The sequence below is a fragment of the Lepisosteus oculatus genome, chromosome 1, assembly GCF_040954835.1.
Source record: "Lepisosteus oculatus isolate fLepOcu1 chromosome 1, fLepOcu1.hap2, whole genome shotgun sequence".
Lineage (NCBI taxonomy): Eukaryota > Metazoa > Chordata > Actinopteri > Semionotiformes > Lepisosteidae > Lepisosteus > Lepisosteus oculatus.
Window position 1 is genome coordinate 65,365,593 of NC_090696.1, and position 24,234 is coordinate 65,389,826.

General features: G+C 36.5%; 1 protein-coding gene across 4 annotated transcripts in view; it reads left to right on the forward strand.

The window, feature by feature from the left end:
* The window catches only part of npnta (nephronectin a), a 58,553-nt gene that overhangs the window by 14,733 nt on the left and 19,586 nt on the right, over nucleotides 1-24,234 (forward strand). Inside the window, exons 3-9 of one of the 4 annotated variants that reach the window (XM_015345832.2) lie at nucleotides 497-547; nucleotides 5,046-5,138; nucleotides 11,584-11,676; nucleotides 17,363-17,482; nucleotides 19,205-19,324; nucleotides 21,688-21,822; nucleotides 23,432-23,554. In XM_015345832.2, the coding sequence (XP_015201318.1) occupies nucleotides 497-547; nucleotides 5,046-5,138; nucleotides 11,584-11,676; nucleotides 17,363-17,482; nucleotides 19,205-19,324; nucleotides 21,688-21,822; nucleotides 23,432-23,554 (735 nt within the window). The remainder of the gene's footprint in view (nucleotides 1-496; nucleotides 548-5,045; nucleotides 5,139-11,583; nucleotides 11,677-17,362; nucleotides 17,483-19,204; nucleotides 19,325-21,687; nucleotides 21,823-23,431; nucleotides 23,555-24,234) is intronic. The other 3 variants (XM_006630012.3, XM_015345833.2, XM_015345834.2) reach the window with 3 other exon arrangements.

Here is a 24,234-nt window from a genome sequence, read left to right on the forward strand (position 1 = left end):
GCAATACTTCAGTCCTCCATTATTTCAGTAATATATGTTCTGTCTCTCATGCTGAATGATTTTCTATACGAGCTCCTATTTCAGAAATACTGTCTCCTTAAGAAGTGCTGGTCCTGCTTTTACAGTGTTTCATCTGAAAAAAAATCCACTCTGATTTGCATTACTTCAGGTAGTATGCCAAATGAATGTCAAATCTTTGATGTGCTTGGCCTTAAAAAGTAATGGATTAAAAAAGCAGCAAATGTCTTAAAACTGTTTTGAGTAAAAGAAACATTAAGATTGGACTCTTTAAAATGTATTTGTTTAGGGAAAAGCTGTTTTATTTGTGAAATTAAATGCGAGAAAGCTGAGTGTGTGTATGTGTGTGTAAGTGGTTAGGAATGCTTGCTTATCGAGAAACCAAGCCCAGCCTCAGTTCATGTTATTTTTTTCAAAAATGAAAAAAAGAGAAAGAAAAAAATCCTGGAATTTCTTTTTTTGGACATTTGTTTTGCAGCTCTCTACGTCTTAAGGCACAGAGTATTCGGGATAAGGTGCCAGCCCCAAGGTTAGCTCCACGTATTTCTTGAAATATCTTGGCAAGTTGTGTCCTGAAGGCACGCCCTCTAAATCATGGGTTAACTGAGATATAAATAGCTCCTTTCCAGCAGCAAATTTTTCTTCTGTCTAGAACCGTGGCACACGTTGCACTTGCTAAAGTCACTGTTTGCCCTAACATTCTTGAAATAAATGTGATTCTTTGTAGTTAATAATCTCTAATTGTCCTTGTTTCATATGTGTTTTCTTCCTTATTTTAGGGTTTTAAAGAAGAATTAAGCAGCTATTCAAATGTAACCATGGGCATTTGTGGTTTAACTTGTCTTTTTCCATAGATCTGATCGCAAGACAGATCAACTGCGAACTAGAGTCAGTGGCACTGAACAACAATTTTGTCTTTACAACTTTATGAGGTCCTATAGCCCAACAAATTATAGAGGGATAAAGCCTAGAAAATACAATAATATTGCTGACCAATACTTTTTTAGTGACCTCTCCTTCTTCTAACATTTTTTTACTTTTTAAACAGCTCTGATAATTATTATTACAATACTCATTTATTTGGCTGACACTGTTATCTAAAGTGACTTACAGTATATTTGCACCCATTAATAAATCTAGGTATTTTGTGGGAGCAGTTGGGGTGAAAGAGACAACAGTAGTACCTGACCTGGGATTTAAACACAAAACGTTCTTATTGTGATTCCAGAGCCGTAATCACTACTTTATACTGTACAGTTGTCTGTATTGTCCCTTCAGCCTCCTGCTAGATGATAATTAAATGAAATTGATCTTTATAGAGCAGCATAAAAACCAAACAGAATTCATTTTGTCTAGAACAGAGGAAATAACATGTCCCGACTGCTTATCTCTGTTGATAATTTATTACTAATAAACTTGTTATTACTGCTGATTTCCTTTCTGTAATGACATTGCTGTAAGTATTAATTATTTGTCTCATTTGAGCATGTTTTGGTTTTGTTTGTGTAAACCGATGCATAATATGCAATATGTCAGTATGTTTTTATGTCTTTCTTGCACAATATATTTGTATTTGATGTGAATGCCAGAGAGTAAAGGTATTGTTATCTGTGTACTAACAGAACTACTTGATGTGCAGTGGTCTGTAGGCAGTATTTTTTCTGAGAAATTGGCTTTTTGCTCTAAATAAAAGAACACTAGAACAGTTTTAAAATAATTTTCCATATAAATGCACTATATATGGTATAAGCATTTAGCTAGAGATCACAACATAATCTGCTTGCCAAAATTAAGAAGCCACATGGATATCATACAACAATAGAGATAAGATATGATCGATTAGAATAACGTTTTTGAAAATATATTTGAGAACCTTCTCAATTGTCCTGAAATGTTGGTCATATCAAATCAATATCAATATCAAAAAAGTTTTTGACCAGTTTTACCTAATTTTCCTACACTGAATCTGAAACACAGAGAGTGTATCCTATTGCTATACTCTACTAATGGATCCATTTAGTCTAATGTGGCAAAGAGACACCCATGAAGGAGCACAAAGTCCTACAACATGTAGCAGAATAGTTTGGGGAATGGACCGCCTGGGAGAGAGAGCCCCATTACTGGGTGAAAGATTCCACTTACTGTAGGTCCCCTTGACAGATTGGTAGTGAATGGCAGTTAGCTGTTGGAAAATGTCCTGGTGGCATCCTAGGAACCTGCAGAACACAAGGCACGAGAGACCGCTCTGTCGTGGGTGCCAATTTTAGGACAAGATGCCGTTCAATGTGTAGAAAGCATACAGGGTATTTCCTGCCGGCTTGCCAGACTGATTTCTAAAAGGGGGCGTCCTTCCCTGCACCAAGAAAGGGGATAGAGTTCTTCTGAGCATGCCCACTTTCCATTCCCATTACGTAAAAACGTATAAATAAATATCTGCTCACTGAGCCGCTGTATGAATAAATAATTCCATAAGATTTAAGAGTGAATCATGCGACCAGATAAGGAATCAACCTGGATGACCTTCAATTAAGTTTATCATTTTGCCATATTGGGCAAAGCACAGACTCCCTTCATTCTTTGTAGATATGTCCTTATTATAAGTCAGCTGTTAGGTTTTATTAATACTGTAAGACAGGACTTATGAGGCTCTACTTCATGTCATGGAGAAAATAGATCAATGCCATTTTTATTAGAACAGATGAGCTAATAAAAATGAATATGACGCCACTCTCTTGGAAGCTTATGTTCAGTCCTAAAATAATTGAACTCCGAGTGTCACTGAAACATTAACTATAATTAATGCTGGTAGATCGAAACTTTTCATATTCAACATTTAAGGAAACCTTATATTTAAATAATGCATATAGTGACAAAGAATAGATAGAAGTGCAGGAGACAAAACAGAACGATACCCTTACCATAATCTTTTCAAATCTGTCCATTCCTGAAATAAAACATCTTAGAATGACAGTTCATTAATTGAAATAATCAGAGCAGATACCCCCAATAGCAAACAGTCTTACAAAAATAAAACAAGGGTTTCTTTAGGAGTCGCTATTAAAAATAATGTACTTCAGCAATCACTTGCTTCAGGAGTGATGATGTCGCCATGCATAGCTAGTCACCACTCGGCCAATTAACTTGACAAATGATTGTAGCATCTGACCTCCATAATTATTCTACCACAGGGTCTGAGCATTACCAAGGCTGTGCTGTACAAATATACCTCTCACAGCACTATTTCATGCCAGATAGTGTTTGTCTGACTTACTTTTACATACTCTAAAGATCTGACCTGGTGATTTCAGTGTTTATCTGAGTGTAATATTACCGTAGGTGTATGTACTAAGAGAAAACAATAGATTCACAGACCTCTCATGACAGGGTATTAGAGGAAATAATTAGATGTTTTGTTTCCTTCATTCAAATTGGGATTATACCTTCATCTTAATTTAAAACCACTAAATTCACATTTCACATTTTCTTCCCATGAAAGCTTTAGTTAAGTGCATAAACGGTACTGTGTCATAACAGTCTTAATGATGCTTTTGATGCTGCTTAGTTACAACATTCAGAAGGTCCATATACAAATATTTATAAAGGTTGAAGGTTAAAGAATGAGGACTGCAAGGTAAAATAACTCATTATGAATTAAAACCACCACAATTTACCACAATTTAAAATTTTACCACCACAAACATGTTTGTAATTTGTCTTGCTATTTAAATATGTTGTGAAGAATGTGGGATTCTATTGCTAGACTAGTGATAAATGCCATATTAAATAACCATAGATTTCCATTGTGAAGCATTGCTTTCTACATTGATGAAACAATATTTTGCCTAAATGTGAGTGAAATGTTTTTTGTAATAATTATTTGGCAATGTTAGTTCTTTAAAATGCATTGTATTATTTATTTCTGTTACTACTGTATGTCATTGCTGTAAGAAAGATCGATGATTGAAATAATCCATTGAAAAAGTTAAATTCATTAAAAAAAGTGTTGAAAAAAGTCCAGAGCTTTGAAGCAGAGTGTTGTCAAAAACTCCAAATAAAACAACCCATACTGTATATTTTCTACAAATCTTTCACATACAGTATCAGATATAGTGATTTCCCCTCAATTTAAGTTGAAGTTTTAATGAAGTTTTTATATTTTTACATATTGCAAACAACAACAACTGCAATAGTCATAGGTTAATAAAACAGTGACTTTTTTTAAACTTATTAAAAAAATAAATTTTTGGAACCTCAGTTTGGGAGACCTTAGATCTGTTAGATGGGAAAAACATCACCCAAGGATAACAACAAGAATATGTTGTATAAAATCAAACATTAAGAATATGTGTATAAAATCAAAAGTTAATCTTGGATTTAAAAGGATCGTGCTAAATAAAAGCACAATATTTTTTTTTTACATTAACACAAAAAAAGGGAAGCGTGTTTGTTGGTTTTACCAGTCAATTGCATAATTGCTGTTTGAGAACCAATTACTGTTACTGTACTGTATGTCTCTTTCACTTTTCAGTTAGGATGAGTGCTTCTTTTAATTCTCCCTACTTCTAAGTGTCCCATCACACACCGCCATACAGAAGAGAGCACTGACTGGAGTTCTTGTGCAGTCATCTCACTAACAGCACTGTAAGCTTACAGCTATGAGCGCTCAGGAAGTCAGTGAGGTTTCTGTTGTCGTATCACCACTTGGAAAGTGTTTGTCTCAGGTAGCTCAGGAGACTGGACTACAGGGCTCAAACTTTCTTTTCTAAATCATTGTAAATAAATTAAAAAAATTAAAAACGATATTTTAGTTTAATCTTTAGGCCTGTGCTTTTACATGTAGCATTGGCACTGTGCAGCCTTAAAACATAAGAGCAGGTAAATGAAGGGCAAAGATGAAGAAAGAGATATACAGTAGTACCTTGATAGAGTGATGCATTCAAATGTGAAATGGTCCTCAGAATCATAAGCTGTCATGTTTGTACTTTTGGGGGTTATTATGTCAACCACTTTGTTTTTGTTTCTCATAGCTCTCTGCCAGCATGGATGTAAGCACGGGGAATGTGTAGGACCAAATAAGTGCAAGTGTTACCCAGGATACACCGGAAAGACCTGTAATCAAGGTAAGGCCTTAGAGCAGTTTGTTGTAAAGGTTGTGTTCACTGTCAGAAAGCAGTGACTAACACCTTTCTTTGAGGTCATCCCCCTCATAAAGGTGGAGTAGTTTTTGTTTTGTCATTAGCAGCATTAATGCCTCGTAGCCTGAGCACATCAGATCTTAGAAGCTAGGCAAGGCAGGGCCTGGTCGGTACTGGCATGGGAGATCTATGGAAAACCAGGCTGCTGCTACTGTATATGTGGTGCTGGAGGACAAGTAGGTGGCCCTCTCTCTTTCTCTGAACTAAGAATTTGCAAACTCATCCCACTCTGTGGTAAGTGGGTAACAGTATTATAGGAAGCACCATCATTTGGCTGAGATGTTAAATTGAGATCCTGACCACAAGGTCAGTAACAATCCCATAGTGCAGTTTTTAAGAGTAGGGGTGTTTTCCTCTGTGTACAGGTGAAATTCCACTTTGGGCTTACACAATCTGCTACCCCTAAATTTCCCTCTTAAATCAATTGGTGAAGTTCTCCACATGATGTGTTGTGTAAAGGGACTGTCGGCACTTAACACCTGCCATGCCCCACCGAGGTGGATACTGCACCTCAGTCATAGATGAAAAAGATCCACTCCAATATGTGAAGCTCTTTATGAAGTTAAGAATGAAAACCAACACACTAATACAAGCAATTATTATAATTGAATTCAGCAAACATTCAGATGGTAGACATGTTATCTGTGAAAAGTAGAAAGGGTATAATTCAAACCAAATTATTAACTCTTTCACAGCTAAAGATAAAGGAGAGATTAATATTCACCAAACAGGAAGAATCATACTGTTTTGAGCAATGGAACATGCTGTCAAATAAAATTTGGGTTAGGGAATTCCGACGGGCATCTCCTTAATTTCCTGTTTCAGATGATTCACATTGTTTGGCTCCATTGTTAGTATTCTTTTTGAAATGTTATCACAAGAATTTAAGGAATTTTAAGAAAGTTCAGAATTTCAGAATCAAGAGAGTGAATCTGAGAGGGAAGGATTCATAGTATGTTCCATTACTTATTGGTGATATATGATTGGTCTTTACTGAGAGAAAAAATGCAATACATTTGAATAAAAACCCATGTTTCTGTTCACCAGACAATGAAATTAACAGAATGACCATCATTCAGTGGATGTTGTTTACTTTATTTGTCATATTTGCTTTGAAAACATAATCCCTGTTGTTAAGGTTTGATTTAAAAACAGCTTCTGTACATCAAATACCTTTTTAAGCAACTTTAGAAGATTGCTTTTACTGTGTAGAAGAAAACAGATTCACGGTGTATCACATTTCTGTATTTGTGTAAAAGAATTTTGTAAATTACACAGTGAAAACCAGGAATTTTGTTTTTGGCAGTACACAGCAACTCAGTCCTGAGAGGAAAGTAGTCTTATTTCTTGAATGTCACCAGTATGAAACTGTGTTGAACAGTAATTTTAAGCATTTGAATAAAGAATTACTGAAATGTGTGGTCTTCTGATGGAGCAGGCTGCTCTGTCTCTGCCTCCAGACCCATGTGCTACAGAAATGCATGATATGTATAGCCTCACTGGCTCAGAAATCTACAGTATACATGACTTACTATAGCCAAACAGTTTGTTCATCCTATGTTCCTGTGTAGTTAAATCCTACCCAATTTGTTTGTTACCAAACTTACTCCTACCATCTAATCAGTGAGTACCTATACTTAGTAATACTGAGTTTCAGTAACCAAAACAAGATATTAACCATTTTATGCATCTGTGTAAAGGAAGCAAAATACATCACTGGGCTCTCTTTCTCTTTACTGTTTACAGCTAGCCTTGGGGAATAAGGAATTTAGCATTCAGCAGCCAAGATAACCTCTTAACACAACATGACTTTTGGTCTTCAGTTTTAATTAACCATAAGATCTTAATTTCAAATATCTGCGAAGTGAAGTATCCCCCTGGAGAAAACAAAAATGCCTCAAACACTGGTTTTTGAACCTATCGAACAGCAGATATTGTATACACCAAAGCCTGATATATTGCACTAAAAGAGAATATTTGGTTTTCTGTCACACTAATCATGTTCCCAAGAAATGCCTTTAACTATAATTACAAAAAATGAGGCATACTAAATGGGTACTTTGGATGGCACATTAAGCAGTGAAAAAGCATTTGGATGGTTAAAGACAAGTAGTCATAAAAAACACTAAATGTCTCCTGTAAAAGGTTTAAGTGCACAAAACAGTTTTGGAATTCCTGCCCCAAGATGGCAACAGGATACCCTGTAATTAAAAAAGAAGAAAAAAAATCCCTCAGGGAGTGCAAAAATCAGCTGGCTCATATTTCTGTGTTATGGTGCCACATGTCAGCTTGGTTAGATGTAATTCTTTTCAAGGCTTGGATCTCCCTGGCAGGTAAAAAAAAAAAACTTGCAATATTACGACAATGCTGTGCTTTTGCAATCAAGGCAGCTTAATTCAATTTTTAAAATAGAAATTTATGATGAACAGTGCCCGACTGAAAGCATTAGCGCAAAAGCCAGTGTAACTGTTCTCATTACTGAGCGATAATACTGCGTGTCTCATTCTTATTAAAGGTGCTGGATGCTCATCAATTTTTTTATCAGATAATTTCAGTGAACCACACGCATTGCAATTTTGCAAAATTCTCTCAGAAAGAATAGGACCCTTATAGCAGTCAGCTTGGTCAATAGTTGCAAGAACAGTCTCTTCTCATTTGTAACAGTTTAATGCTCCTTGCACCACCAAGCCAGGGCTTGTTTTCCAAAAAATAATTTTGTCATATGACTATTTGACTCTATTAGCAGGTGATTATTAGCAAGTACTATCCTGTACCGTCTAGTCATATATACAGTATGTTCACAAACTGATGACCAATCTTCAAATTTTATCCCTACTTTTTCTTTTTAATTCCTTATGTAATGATTGACGTTGATTTACATCTCCGTTTTTTCTCCTTTGAAATTGAAAATAACCAGTGGTTCGGCTAGCACCTGAGAGCAGGCCAAGCTCGATGGCTTATTTCTTTGTCACGTCTCTGTGACTGTGGTTCCCCCAAGCGGGGGTCTTGTGGGACTAGTCTAGGAGCTCTAAGGCACTCGCAGGTGTACAGTCCTGTTGCATTGTTGTTTGTTCTGCCTCCTCCAGTGGACACTGAACCTTTGCTAGGGGACAGGGCTACCTAAGACGTGTTAACAGACAAAAACTCAAAAGTGGACTGTTCAGTGGAGCCTGCACACACACCCTCATTCTCCCCCCTGTGCGTGGCTGCTGACTTTGTAGCCATGAGCTGAGAAGTGAAAAGATTGTTGGCATAACCAAAAATAATTGCCGATTCTAAAAGAATAATCGATTAAGACTTCCAAGTGGTTCAAATAGTATAGGGATTATTCACATTATTCCTATTATTCAGAGCACTAGTTGAACCCTTAATTCCTGATGTTAGGAGCTCAAGTCTGGGTTCTTTCATTAGGCAGCTATGGCTAAACAGTGGGACAGAATTGACCAGGGCTGGTTAGGTTTGAGTTGCCTAGGGAAAGGGGTCTACATCTCCAGTCCTGAAGAGCCTCATTCTTGAAGGCTTTGTAGGAAGTGGTGAATGATCAGAGGTCTTTAAAGCATGCTAATGTCTCCCAATTAGGCAACGGACTGATCCAATTAAATCATTCAGGGCTTGGTTGAATTAAATCCTGAAGACCCTGTGACCTTCCAAGGTACTTGTAAACTTGCAGTGCCATTAGTAAGTATTGTACCACACGACTCCCCAGTCAATATTGACTTCGCAATATGAGGCTATAAGACTCACAGTGTGGAAAAGGATGTTCACTAAACCATATACAGTATATCTCAGAGGAAGGCACACATGTTCTGCTGATATGAGAGCTTTATCAACCCAAGTTACAGTGAATAGCAGATTCCAAATTGAGCTGGAGGTGGGGAAGGTATCGAAAGAACACTAAACGGATACAGTACTTAAATTTAAAATGCTTTAAATGCTCATAACATGCTCATATTAAATGATCAAATGAATTCCTTTCATAATCTGTCAACAGAAGTAATAACAGAGGTAATAAATTGAGAAAGCTGTGTTTCAGGTGATCACAATTTAAATCACAATAATGAGACTTAAAAAAACGAATGAAAGACAACAGAAATACAACACCAATGGTTGTCTGGCTATTAGGAATCAATGACGGACATGCATACCACAGCCTCTTCAACAGGTGAGAAAGATAAAAAGGCAAACTGAGTAGATGTGACTAGCCTGACTCTAGAGAAAGACAGGTACAAGGAAAGATTTCATGGCTGAGTTGTAAGAAAAAGATATACTATATATCTCTCAAAATAACAAAAGTTTGCAAAGCATTATAGCAACCTGTTAACACCCAGACAAGCACACATCTTCTGATAAGGTACTGAAACCTTTGCTAAAAGATGGGTACATTGAATTCTGCAGCACCTGTAGATTACTACAACATAAAATTGAACATCAGTTAAAATTTTGGTTCACATCATATGTAAACCTCTGATTTATGCACTTGAGTTGAGTTTTTTCTAAGAGCAATCTTTTGTATTTGAAGTTTCTTAGTAAGGCTTTTTTCTACCTCACTAAGAGACATAACCTTTTGAAGCCATAATAGTAAAGTTACAATTAAATTTTAATCAGTTTAAAATTTAATCATTCACTATTTAAATCTGTTAGCAATAGTGGGAATTTCCCTATTTTTAAACTAAATTCTAGTTTCTAGGAGATCAATTTCCTCCAAATCTATGTTCCATCTTTCATATCACTGAAATAGTACCGAAAGTGTAAATGTGTTTAGGTGGAAAGACAAACATACAGATAATGACATATGAAAGTATTATATATAATACATATTAAATATTATCTATATAATATTATAGATATATACATACTAAAGTTATAAATATTAAAAGTTCTAAGCTTGAGAAATTAAGTGAAATACATATGTTAAAAGAGATGTTTAACAGTGCCAGCTTAAGATGATTGTACATCTTGTGTTTAAAAAGTAATTATGTTTCTTTAACTAAAATATCAATGTATTAATAACCATTTAAAAATGGACTGGGTACATGCAGTTCAATGACGTTTTTGTATTTTAAATTAAGTTCTTAAGAACATCATAATCAGTACAGATGAGAGGAGGCCATTCAACTCATTTGGTTTCATTTTGGTCACAGTCGGTATTGGTCATACTGGGAACACCCCCCACCCTATAAAACATTTTAATTGACTAATTATCTTTTAAACTGGTTTTTCGGTGCATTAACAACACAATTTAATTGCCTATCTTGCACTGCAATGTAACTTTCCTAGGCAGTGAGTCATAATTTATCCAATTATTCATGTGAAATACAGAATTAAATGTATCATTAATACTGTACGGCTAGTGCACAGAAATGCTAAAATTTGTTATTGCTGCATCAGCAGACATATACTGAGCAGTTCCTGAGTAGTTTCAATTTATTTTTTCATAGATACTCTAAAAGAAAACTTCTCAAAAACCCATACACAGTACTGTATTGTTAACAGAATCATTTACTGTAGTCAAATCAGGATCCATGGTCCACAGAAAGCTGTTTCTTTTGCAGTCTGCTGCAGCCTGTTGTTTTTATATCAGAATAGGTAGAAAATATCATCATTCACTGGAGAGGATTTAAGAGATAATAGCAGACCTTCACAGAAGAAATACCTGAAAGAAAACCTCCTTTATACCCAATTTTTTACATAAATTCATCGAAATTTGCTTCTTTAAGATTTAATATCATAATATTTTTAATCAATCTTTTGTGGCACAATTATAGATTCAAAAGAGGTATTCCAGATCAGATAAACCCAATAAAACATGAATTTTATTGTTGTTCAGAGATTATTCTTGCATTGGTTAATTGACTTTCTATTGAGTTGATTCTTTCTATGAAGAAACATATGTGAGTTAAACTTTCTAAAATTCCAAACTACATTAAAGTTTACGATTATAGACTATAGATAATAAAAGTTAATATGCTGTAGATGGTTTTCCCTGTCCCTGCTAAAATGTCTATCTAATGACATGCTGTGTGACAAACTAAATCTGAGCATTTGGCAGTGTTACAGTAAAGCAGTGTTCTGAATGCAGTCTAGATAGAGGACAGTAAATGGTTGCCTACTACATGCTTTGATATGAATGATTGTTCAAACATGAAAACATGAGCTGGAATTATCCAAGCACAAACATAATATTTGCTTGAAGAGAAATATGATGGGGACAAGAGTCAGATAAACATGTTCTTAATCTTTTCCCTAAATGATGACTGTTTTTCATTTTCCAGGAAATGGTTGGTAAATCTATCAAAACAAGAAACAGATCTTCTATTCACTACATATCTGTTTGCTGTTTTCTCCCCCCCCCCCCCCGGCTCTTGCGAAGATGAGCAGGAATATGTAACCCCCCCAATTTGGGACAGTCACCCTCCTATCTTTCTCCCCCCGGACCTCCAGCCTGCAGGTGTACCTCCATTGGGTGAGCAAGTCCATCAGTGCTGAGGCCCCTCTCTGCATGGCTCACTCGCAGTGGGGCTGTTTGCCTGTCTCCTGTTCCAGATGTGGAGCATTGCCTGCCTGAAAGGACCTTGCTGGCAGCCCGTAATGACATGTCGAAGCCAAGCATGAGATCACACAGATCCTTGGTGCTGCCTGAGCCCTTAGAGGCCTCCTTGAGCTTGTTAGGTCATTCCTCTCTTGCTCATTTTTCCTTTCCCTTCACTCTCCTTCATCTGTTTGGTCTCACCTTCTTGTTCTCTTTACAAAAAACACAAGGAAAGGCCGCTGTGCTGTTAGATATTTTTCCTGCCTCTTTGCTTTAGGGCCAGCAGAAAATGCCTCCTTATGGACTTCGGTTTCTTAGTTTACTTTGCATTTTAATAAATAATAAATGAATTAATTAAATAAAATTGCCCAAACTGTAGCCTCCTTTCTGCGTATCACCTGGATCGTGTGAGGCTGTTGGAAAAAAGCTGTGAATAGGAAGGAAAAGAGAGGTAGCCAAGGGAATTAAGAAATTTCTGTATTGATTCTGTATTCTGTAATCAGCAGGAAAAAAAAACATCTCATTCTTAAATAAATAGCTTTGAGCTGTATGTTTTCAAGAGAGATTTATGTCAATTTGCTGTCCATCCAGGCAAAATCAGAAAGACCCCCAGAACCCAGAGCCTGTCCCCAAAGAACAGAGCCCAAACCAGAGGACACAGAGAACATACACTGTGTACATTTGCAGAGAACATACAGTACAAATCCCACACAGAAGGGGGCTAGTCTAGAATCAAGCCAGGAAAAAAACTGAGACAGCAGTAACCACTTTGTCTTTGTGCTGCCCCAGTTTGCGGTCTCACAATTTATTTTACCCGTCCAGTTAAAATATTTAGTTTTCCTCTGAGCCTCCACAACCTTCAGGGCGCTGTTACAGTACCTGTTTAGTGGGAAGCACTAAACTATAAGATATACAACAAATGATGGTGGCTAGGGCAGCTAAAATAACACAATTAAGTTAGTGGTTTTCAGATAATATGAAGAGATTCCCTGAATAAAAGTGAGTGATTTCAGTCCAAATTGTTAGGAACTGGTTTTTCTAGTTCAATAACATCACAACATTAATATAGCCTCCTGGGGGATTATGGCCATTGACTGAACACAAATGGAGGAAGAGTGTCTGGGACAACATCAGACTGTGGAAACGAAGCACGGATGCTCACCATGATCAAATTGCACAGTACCCATATCTCCTGGGACAACACCTGCTCTATCCACCAAGCGTCTGGATCCTGGATTGGCTTTATCAGTCACCTCCAGGTTTATGGAACACAATCATCCTCCTCCATGAGGGAAAGCTAAAGAATGAATTCATTATAGCTTTGGACTGAGTTAAATGCTTGACCAATAGTAGGACCTACACCAAGACCAACACTTTAATTTGTCTTCACAAGCTAGCCATCCTGTCAGAACCCAGCCACATTCTAAAATTATCACACCAGAAATCGGCCCCTTATCTTGACATGTAATTCTTTTTCAACATTTAATTCACAGAAATTTTCTGAAGTAGGCTCTCTACCTCCAGTGTGTTGTATGTGCTGCCAAGCAATAGAAAAAAATCTGTGTTTTATCTCTTTTTTATCTCTATTTCACAATCTCGCTCCCTTTATCCTCTTCAGAACAGACTTCTTGCTATAATTAGCATGTGCTGTCGCTCAATGCCTGCTTCATGAGGACAACGCTGAAAATAAACTGTTTTCCTTTTGTTTTATAGAAAGTCACGGGTTAACAACAATCTTGGTCTTGACGTTCAGTCATTTTTCTCTTCTTTTATAGCATCAACAAATGATGAAAGTATATACACATGGAATCATGCATTGTGTCTGGATGTGTCTATTGTCTTTAACAGTTTAACAGCTGAGCGAGTTACAGAAGTGACATCACCAACTTCGGAAATTCGGGCAGTGTAGAGCCCTCCTGTGGCAAAAGACCTGAGCTTTTGATGTGGCAGAGTTATCCACTGTCTAGGGAGTGGCGCTGTGCCTGCTCAGGACCCACAAACAATCGGGATCAGGCCCCAGCAAGGGCAGGGAGAGCTGCACTCATTGCACATGATCCTAAGAGATCATTTGTCATATTCTGCTTTTACATAAGCTTTGGTTGTCTCTCTCTTTACAGGTGCTCGTTGCATTTTCACAGGTAGCATTCCGTAGTCTTAGCTTGATTTATAGACAGATTTTGGGGAACCTACAGTAATCTGCTTGCTATTCATGAAAGGCTGTGTCATTTTGGTCCATTATTCTTCTTTATGCTTCAGTGTTACATTTCAATTTGCCCTTTTTTATATTTGTTATGTGTATAATGTATTTGTATTGGCATCACTGCTCCTGTTACTAATGCAGTTCATTGCAATGCTTTCTCAGTTAATCCAACAGTTTATGAGGTTCTATTAGAGAGATTTATATTTTTACCTGTTAGTCACTTTTGGGAAATAAATCAGATAAATTATTTGGATTATTATTAATCTCAAAACATTATACTGAAGAATACTTTTTAAAACCTTGCAAAAAAATTAAAAATGTGAAGCAGTTAAATGGTAGAGCAGTGAAGATTTAATTTTCATAATTAAAATAAGTAACTTTGTTGCATAACTTGATACAGGAACCTTCACTGATACTTACAAGACTGGGAAATTAATGCTTTTTTTTTCAAATGGAAATAGAATTGGCCCTAAGTATGTCGTAAATGTTTATAGAACGTCTATTTTTGCTAGACTATCAAAAACATCAGAACTGTCAGTGGGAGCAGTAAGTGAGTTACTGGGGTAAAACTGTACAAAACCAAACCAAAACAAATGCACAAAAATGTGCTTCAAAATATGTCTTACCCCTGATGTCTGTCATCTTCTGTGCAACCTAATGCATTTTTCCAAACAAGGGATTCTGAAATTCTACATCTTCTGGATAGGTTCAACACTACAGGTGTGGAGTCTACTGTATTTACCAGGCAATGCAGGATTCAGTCTGGGATTTGTCATTAGCTGATTAAAACCAGGATTCATCAAAACGTAGTAGACAATGGATACGTATTTTACATTTGTGAATTTACAGTTTTGTCAATAAGAGCTGCATCACTCTTCCAGCTGATGCTAACTCTGCTGAAGGGACAGTTGGGCTCAAAATGCAGCAGAATGGTGGATGATTGCTAATGCTATAGCAGTGAAAAGAGAAATAAAGTATCCAGCAGTTCCACAAATTACCGTAGAGGAAAATATCACAATGGGATTTTCTTCTGAGAAACATTAACCTATTGTAATCATTACTGGAATGATTTTAAATTTGGGGCAGGTACTTTTTTCTTTTCAATTTAAGCCCACCCCCAAAGAAATGAAAAGATCGGATGTGCCGATAATCTTTTCCCAGACAGAACAAATCTGTGAGTCATGTGATCTGAGCTGAAACGCTAAAGGTAAACAGTGTCTGTCTTGGGATTTACTGTAACACAGAATCTTGGCTTAGTGAATAAATGTAAATAGAAAATCCTGCATGTGAAGAACGGGGAAGGGGGATACTGGGAAACCAACCCGTAGGGTATCTTGAGTTTTCATCAACAGACTGTATGGGACTGTTGACTGTTGACGTGTGTCTTTCGGCATCAGCTCCTGTTCCACGTGCTGATACATTTCCAGGGCCACTGGGAAATGTCACAGAGTCTTAAGCAATGCAGTAGAATGAGCAGGAAACAGGATCATGCTATCGAAAAGTCAAATATGCTTTTATGTTATCAACATGTCAGATTTCTTCGTAGATCAGATGAGTGAAACCACATGTGAAAGAAAGCTTGATGCATGAACTTATTATCCCATATTCCATCTGTTTTCCATATGAAGCTTAATTTGCCAGTACTTGGTCAAACTCAAAAGAAGGTTTTAATATCATGGCACAACCAATTTGTGTAGTTTTAATGAAAGTGTGGGACCTCAGTGATTTCTTAATCATCCAGAAGAAATTGGCTACATGAAGTTCTGCATGTAATATTGTGTTTTATTATAGCTCTCACTACCAAAACAGTGGAAGAAAAATATATTTTTGGATCAATATGATTACAACAATAACCTTCCATATTTTTTGCCTGTGACCCAGAATTAATTTGTTTTTTACATTATTTGCTTATTCTTTTCATAACCACATTATTGCAGTTAAGTCTTGGCCCTAAAATATTCTTTAAAAACACGTATTGTTAAATTTACTACAAACCTAAAGTGGGAATCTCAACTTCATTACATAAAAAAAATAATTTATATATGTGATTGATAGACATGAAAGATGACAATTAGCAACTGTTTTTAATGATCTGTTTATTCTTTTTTGTTGTTGTTCATGATTTGTACAAAATAATTCGTAAGTATTTTACAAGGTGTTTTGTTGAAAATGCCAGTAAAAAAATTGCTGCAAAAGTATGATAAAAAGCTGGATATGAATATCGAAAGAGGATAAACTACATCCAGGCAACATTGAATACAGCTTGCTATCTTATGCCCAGTTTGATTCTATGATTTAATCTTAAACCAAAAAACCCTGAACTGGCCAATCAACATTAATGAAAAGAAGTAATGGAATATTACTGAAGCTACTGTTCCACTTAAACCAACTTCATCTGTCAAATATAGACCACATGCCGCATTAAAGCATGCATTCCAGACATTTTTCTTGAGCTAAACATGGCACATTTTGCATCGAAGTGGGATGCACAGCAGCAGCACGTATACAGTAAGCAAGATCTATTTTCATTGAGGCGTAATTACTCTGCTGAAACATGCTAAGCGCTTGGCCTAGAAACCAGCCGCTCAACTTATATAGTTGTTATTTTATTATTAGATCATGTCACCACTCCCGACCCTCAGGTTGGCCAGTATCCAAGAGCTGAACATTTCTTTTAGTACTTTGGTGGTCTCAGTGTGCCGAAGAGGCACTCTTTCCAACAAACATCAATGGAAACCCTTATCCTGAGTTCAAGAAGCATCACTCCCATGCTAGTAAAAACTTTCCTGAGACCTCAGGAAGCCCCAGATAAACCCATGTATCACCGGCATCATAAATATCACATTGCACTCTGCCTTTAAAATGTCAAAATAGGTAAAATTGTGTAAATTCATTAAATTCTATAAAACTCCACTTTTGTTTTTCAAAGAGATTTTGGGTGGCGATTAAGCATTTTCAGGTATTTAACCTGGTGAACAAATGCAATTTTTGCACGTTTAAAAAGCTAATAAATATTTGAGGGAAGTATTGAAAATGTATCAAAGCCCCCAACCATTTGTTACTAAGCAGAGTGACATTTCCTGTGTTAAAGGTTACTTTGGAAATATACAGGAAGGCAGTCAAGGTAGAGTAATATATCTCTTTATTGGAAAGGAGGTCAAAAGGAAGGGATATCCTCATTTCCAAGTAAAAAAAACATTTTTTAAATACGTGGTGCAGGCTTGTCCTAACACACTGTCTCACAATGCCCCAAGCATTTTACTGAAGACCTATCACTCCCATTTTGACAACCATTGGTAACAGATGGACAGGGCTGGATGAGCTGTCAGAGCTGACCTCTGAACTTTGACTGATGTTTGTGAAGCCTGTAGCATTTTTCTGTTGCTCTAGAGCCCTAACCTATGTGCCATTTATCTGTAGATCTCAACGAATGCGGACTGAAGCCAAGGCCTTGCAAGCACAGGTGTATGAACACCTATGGAAGTTACAAATGCTACTGCCTGAACGGGTACATGCTGATGCCTGATGGGACATGTGGAAGTGAGTCATCTGCCTGCTTCCTGTCAGGAACTGCTTGTTGAGTCCCAATCTGATGGACCACATTTTAGGATAAAATGTATCTTCTAAAGAAATATTTGACCAAATAATAGTGATTTAATGGTCTTCCCCAAGTATTCAAAAGCTTACAGATGCCCAGAAAACAATTGTTGGTTTCAATTGCTTTAAGCCCCAGTATCGTTCCTGGCCGGAAAAGACACTGATTGTGATTGTGACAAAAAATGAAATTTGTTTTTTAAACAAATTTCACCCCTCAAAAAGTATTTTAAGGAAGTCCAAGTACAATAGGCCAGTTATTAAAATAATATATATGATAAATAATAAATAATTATAAATACATAAATAATATTTCCCTGCACAAACATGATATTATGCTTAAGGTCATGAACCATTACATCATTTGAGAAATGAAATTTTCAAATTAAATTGCAAAGGTAACTTAATAGCTACTGTATTGTAAAAAACCAAGTACTGCAAAACTACACTGTCAATATTGTTTTTAAGAATTCAATGTGAGGTGTTAGAATCCTGTTTAGATTCATAATGTACATGTCTTCAACTGTACCTTTCCTCACCAAGATCAGAGCTTGGATATCCCTTACTGCAGTCACACACAGAGGCCTAGATCAAACAAACACATGGCTCCTTAAAAAAAAAAAGGGCATTAATTGAGACATTCCTTGAATCAACCTCTAAATGAATCGTTGGATGTCTTTTGCAAGCTGGATGACGAGGCAGATCCATGTTTCTGTCTTCCTGTAGCATGCGCTGGAAAAAGTCCCCTACAGTCCTTGGGTTGATGCCACTGTTGCCTTGGTGTTTCCTGATCAACACATTAGCACCTGTCCATGTGGAAGAAAGATATGGGTGTTAATTCCCAACAAATACAGCACTTCAGCAGCCAGGAATATCTTTTATGAACTTAAATAAAACACTTATATTTTATTGCCCCTTCTCAAGCATTAGGTTTAACAGCAGTCATGCTGCAATTCTTGCTTTCCTATGGAGTTCCTATTTTTTTAAAATAATTCCATCTTTTTGTCATCCGCTCATGGATGATACATTTCGCCCCAGTAGTGTGTTGTTGTGTAAAACAGGACGGGAAACATCAACTTTAGACAAGAATTCCAGTGGTGTCCCCTGATTATTATTTATTGCCACAATATTTCCAAACCTAAGCTGAAAACGTTTATCAGACATGAGTCTGACAAAGTGTAATGAAAACATACACATGCTGCAGAGTTTTATATTGGGATTATGCTATTATCCATCAATCTTAATAAACATTTAGTGATTCAATATTACTGTTTAATATTATTAGTGGGTCCTCTAATGTATTAAACAGTAAACCGTTTGGTAATCGTATTTCCAGATGACTATATCTTTTAGCACACTACTCCTTAACAAATTGATTTTGAAAGTCAGAAACACTTTCAGATAAATAACAATGGTCAAATATCACAACTATAAGATAGTGATTGGTTTACAATGTTTATTACCAGTTGCACATAATACCTACATTTATATACGTTTATGAATAAGCAGTTGAACCTTACTGTGCTAAAACACGTGATTTGTTCACTGTGGGTCACAGTTGTTAATCAGTATAGCAGATGAATCATTTGTTTTGGAGCCTGCCGCTAAAGTAGCCTGCAGCATAATATGTGGAGATACTGTGAACTTATTTCATACTTTCTTGCGCAGACGCCCATTCCTGTGCCATGGCAAATTGCCAGTACGGCTGCGATGTGGTGAAAGGAGAGGTCAGATGTCGCTGCCCATCTCCAGGGCTACAGCTGGGGCCCGATGGCAGGACCTGTATAGGTAAGTGCGGTTAGAAACCCCAAGAATATAAGAAACAGCTATGTCAGGAGATGCCCATTTATCGCAATAGGGTATCAGTTTATTTAGTCAATTAATAATTGTCTGGGTTTTCTATTAATAGTGAAGAATCTACTGTTACCAATTGGCATTTATTTTCCCTGGCTGTGTTTTGAAATATCAGTGTCTACTTCTACTACTTTACTGTACTTTTTTAACTTTATTTTTAAGTTTTCAAACTTAAGCCTCTTCTTAGCAATTGTTGAGGAAAATAAATGATTCCTTAGTCGTACCAACAGCAAACAAGTTATTTATAAAAAATGCCAACTTCGTTTTAAGCCAAAATAGAACATTTTAGCAACATATTGATACTGTATATCTGCTTTAAGCATTAACATGGTTATCGGGTCAGATATACGTGGATATAATTTCCCTTTTAAGGAAATCCATGTGTTTTAATGTCACTGTGAAGGGAAGAAAATTTTAACTTTTTTTCAGTTCCTCTTTATTAGAACGCCTCTAGTGGGAAGTTTCTAGCCTCTAATATTAACAACCAATAAATGGAAAACAGAATGGGACAAATTACAGTAGTTGAACCTTGCTACTGTATGTTATGGTCAAATCCATGCCTTGGTCGGTGCCATTTTTAACCACTTTGACAAATGAGCATTAATCTTTGTCCTTGACTGTTAGTTGGATTACTACTTCTGAAGCTGGCCCGAGACATGAAAATTACTCTGCATAAATAAAGCCCCGGGGAAGAAAGCTTTTGTTATATATGTCATTTTACTGTTGAAGTTCTTTGGAGACCGCAGTCAGGTTTCGATAATTTCCAAAGCAATAAGCTGCAGGCTAAGAAAAAGCAAGTGAACTCTGGGAAATGGAGGAAGGAAAAGGCAGTAAAGAATTAGGAAAGGTTCAGTGCAGTCCTGGATATAATGGGGTGCCAATTCTGTCCAGATCATTGCTGAATGCTACACTGACTTTTCATTTCGAGATTTTGTATGTTAACCACTTCTGACACTTTGTCTTAAGGCAAAAACGATACAGGATGAAACAAGCTTTTCTTTTCTGAAATTCATTTTCTTTTGGTCTTGATTGCATTTCAGCTGTAAGATTGCAGGAACAGCTGTCTTTCATTAGTATTTAAGTCTCACAGTTAAAAAAAAACATTGAGTAACTTTTTCTAGTAATAATAAAGGCGTTTTGACAAAGTTAGACTAAAAATAAAAAGGGCCTAAATAAAAAAACTTTATTAAGTGTAACAATTATGACATAATGTGCAACATGGTGGTTGCCTTTTAGTATGTGTCCCATTTACCTTCAAATGACTTTAAAATCGCAACTCTTTATTTAATTACAATTATGATAATAAAAATGTAACTTTAGCAATAGATTAATTTAGGTTTAGTGAAAAATAAAGTATGTGTCTCAGAATTACAGCTTACGTTTCTAAATAAGGCGATATGAGACTCTTATGAGAGTAGAGATATGAGATATTTCTGCGTCACCAAAACACTCCTTGTATTGGTATAATGTGTACAAGGCAGAAACCTTATGGTTGACATTTGCAGTTGATTTAATCGTGCGTTTCCTGTACTGGTAATATTCTTTGACAGTACAGGTGTGTCTGTGCTGTGTATTATATTCATTCTGGTATGGATGCTGTACATTATAGTTTGATCCAAAAAAATCTATCCATCCATTTATTAACCACTTCTTCCAATTCAGAGTCAAGGGGGTAGCCAGAACCTATCCTGGCAAGCACAATAAAGATGTTTCCATTTAAAAAATAATTATAAAACTGAATATTGAAACTCAAAAGGGGTGAAAGTCTTTCAAAAACTTGACTCGGTTATTATGGAAACAAATAAACATTAAATGTCATATATCTTCCAAGGTTTTGATTGGTTTTGAAAACACAAGAATGTTTTGCTGTTATAAGCCATTCAGGCTATAGAATATCCATCTTGACGTTTGGTAAATGGGAGTGAATAATCACTCTGATCCAGCCAGAAATGAGTTTTAAATGGTCACATAACAGCCAGTGCTATTGGTAACAGAAAAGACACTATGCACTACTGCCCAAGAAAAACCGTTAGTGAATTAACTTCCTCCCCATTTCTGGACTGAACTTTTTAAATTCAAGATATTTAGTAACAATTTATTTGTGGTAGCTGTGATATTGTGGGAGTGTGTTGTGCACAAAGAAAAGCAATAGTAACTAGTCTGTTTCTTCTGAACAACACTGGGTGTTATATAACCACTTTGAATCCAAAGAAGACATTTCCTAGGTGGAATTCTGAGATGGTAAGAGCACCAGTGATGTGATACAGGAATGAAAACACATTTTTTTTTCGTTTTAGACGTAGACGAATGTTCTAGCGGAAGGGCAGTGTGTCCAAGGTTCCGGAAGTGCATAAACACCTTTGGAAGCTACATTTGCAAATGCCATGAAGGATTTGACCTGAAATACATCAATGGAAAATACCAATGCCTAGGTAACCGAGAGTAAAAGATTGAGTGATTTTACTGAGTTTGTTTTGTGAAATGTGTTGCCTTACTAATATTATTTACAGGCCACTTTTCTGTTGAGTCTGATTTGGGTGTCCACCCACTTTGTTCCTAAGGTATTAAGATAGAACTATATCCAAAATGAAGGAAATATTCTATAAGTAACAAGGAAATAGGTGTTACTTAGTCATAACAGTTGTAACAACATAGTTGTTATCAATTATTAGTACTTAATAATACCGTATATGAACATTTCAGCTTTCATACTTCTACCTGAAGCAATAATGCATTTATTCAGTCTCTCCTACCTTCTCTCAATTCTTCCCTCTGTCAAAATTTACATATTGTTTTTGCTTTTGATTTTTTTAATAGGTATAAAACTGCAGAATGTGTTTTTTTTTTGGGGGGTGATGTCTATAAACATATTTTTAAGTGTCAGGTTTGTCTTCAAAGATAGACAGCCGTATGTGTTTGAGGCCTGTCTCATTTTGTTGAATTTTAAAGAACCAGTGGAAACTACATTCCTTCATTTTATCCTCAGGGTAGAGTTCCTTTAGGAAACAAGTAGTGACTGTGTCCAATAGGAAATATCTGGCAAAAAGCCATTTAATGAGGATGTCCTAGAATCAGGGGCATCAGTGGATTCAAGACAAGATTTATGCCAATAGCTGCTATTCCTTATTTGGACAGTTCACTTCACATTACACTGAATTGTCCTGGAAATCGGGAATAAAGTAATTTCAGAAAATAAAATCCCTGGCCACATCAGTAATGAGCCATGATCGGGATACTGTCAAATGCTGCAACATGGTTGGTTAAGCACCACAGGAGAAAGGTTGGGATTCTTCTGTCAGGGCTCTCTCCACTTTTTTGCAGCTCTCCTGTCAGGGGCGGTAGAACTTTCAGTGTGTGAACTAACAAATGGCCCCACAGGCAGAGATATCTTAGAGCATGTACACGTGTCTCATTCTCTTCTGAGTGGTGCAAGAGTAGATGTTAGAGAGCTGAATCCTAAAAGCAGATGGCAATTCCAAAAGAAAATGCCAAGCTGAGGTTTTGTATACTGTATATGTACAGTATAAACACCTCAAAAAGCTACCAACAGGGTGTCAGTTCCTGACACCAATAGGTTTGACCTTATACTTCATCATTGACATTATCACTGTCATTTTGCTTTTTACAATTTTCAGAGCTTCCTTTGTTGCTATGAAATTCATATTACACCCACATTAGAGTTTATGCTGAAGCCCTGCTGCAGTAGACAAAATTGGACATGTATTTAAGAAATGAATGAAGACTTTCTGAAGTGTTTATTAGTAATTCTAAAAGAAAAGGGAATCTTAGTAAAAACTAGTTGTGTTGGGTGCTCTCTGGACTGTGTATTTATTAGCCTTTAGAAGCAGATACACTATAGACTCAGCTGTTGGTTTTTTTCCTGCTGTGAGGACAAAACAGCCATTGACCTTGGGCCTACCTCTTCTGGAATACTCTCTGCTTATAAGTGGCCAATTAGCTTAACAAGCACCTAGCGTGGTTGAAGCTGCTTTGAGTGTAGTAGGGTCCTCACCACTCTGCCTGCCTCCTCTCTCCTTTCAGATGTGAATGAGTGCACCACTTCACAGCACCAGTGCGGCAGCTTCTCCACCTGCTACAACACCCCTGGCTCCTACAAATGCAAGTGCAAGGATGGTTTTCGGGGAATGGGCTATGACTGTAAACGTAAGTCTGAGGATGTTACACGCTACAGTTCAGAACAGTTTCTAGAGATACCAGCTCTTCATTTGTACAACTCAAGTGTGGATTGGGCAGGATGCCAAATTAGGATTCATTTAGCCAAACAAAATCAGTCATACGAAAAGTGATAAATGCAAACAATTTGCCAATGAATGAATAATACTTTACATTCATGTGTTGGGCTAAGACAAACTCATCTTTTCTGTTTATTTCTAGTTATTCTCACACAGACACATGACCTACTCTCATCCTAGTCAATGACGATAATTGTTAGGGGCAGCGTCACATCACTCCTTCCTGCTACATAGTTACAAAATTATTAAATATCTTTATTCATTGTATTGCATTGTCGAATAAATGTTTTAAACCTAGAATTGAAGATTATCAGCCATTATACTAATGTCTTTCAAGTGCTTGAAATCGTACTGAAAGAAGCTTAGCATTTTACCAGAAATAAATCCTAAATAGAAATCCTGTTTCTTGTCATGTCAGAGTTAGTTTTGTCTTGAGGGACAATATCTGGTTACACTAACTTGACAGACTTTTAAAGATTTTGACACAGCTAAAGGGTAGCGTAGTTCTTCTGCAGCAGAAAGTTTTTATCTTGTTTTATAATGTTTTATCTTTTACTGTAAGAAATGATGTAGGTTAGTGTATGGAAATGT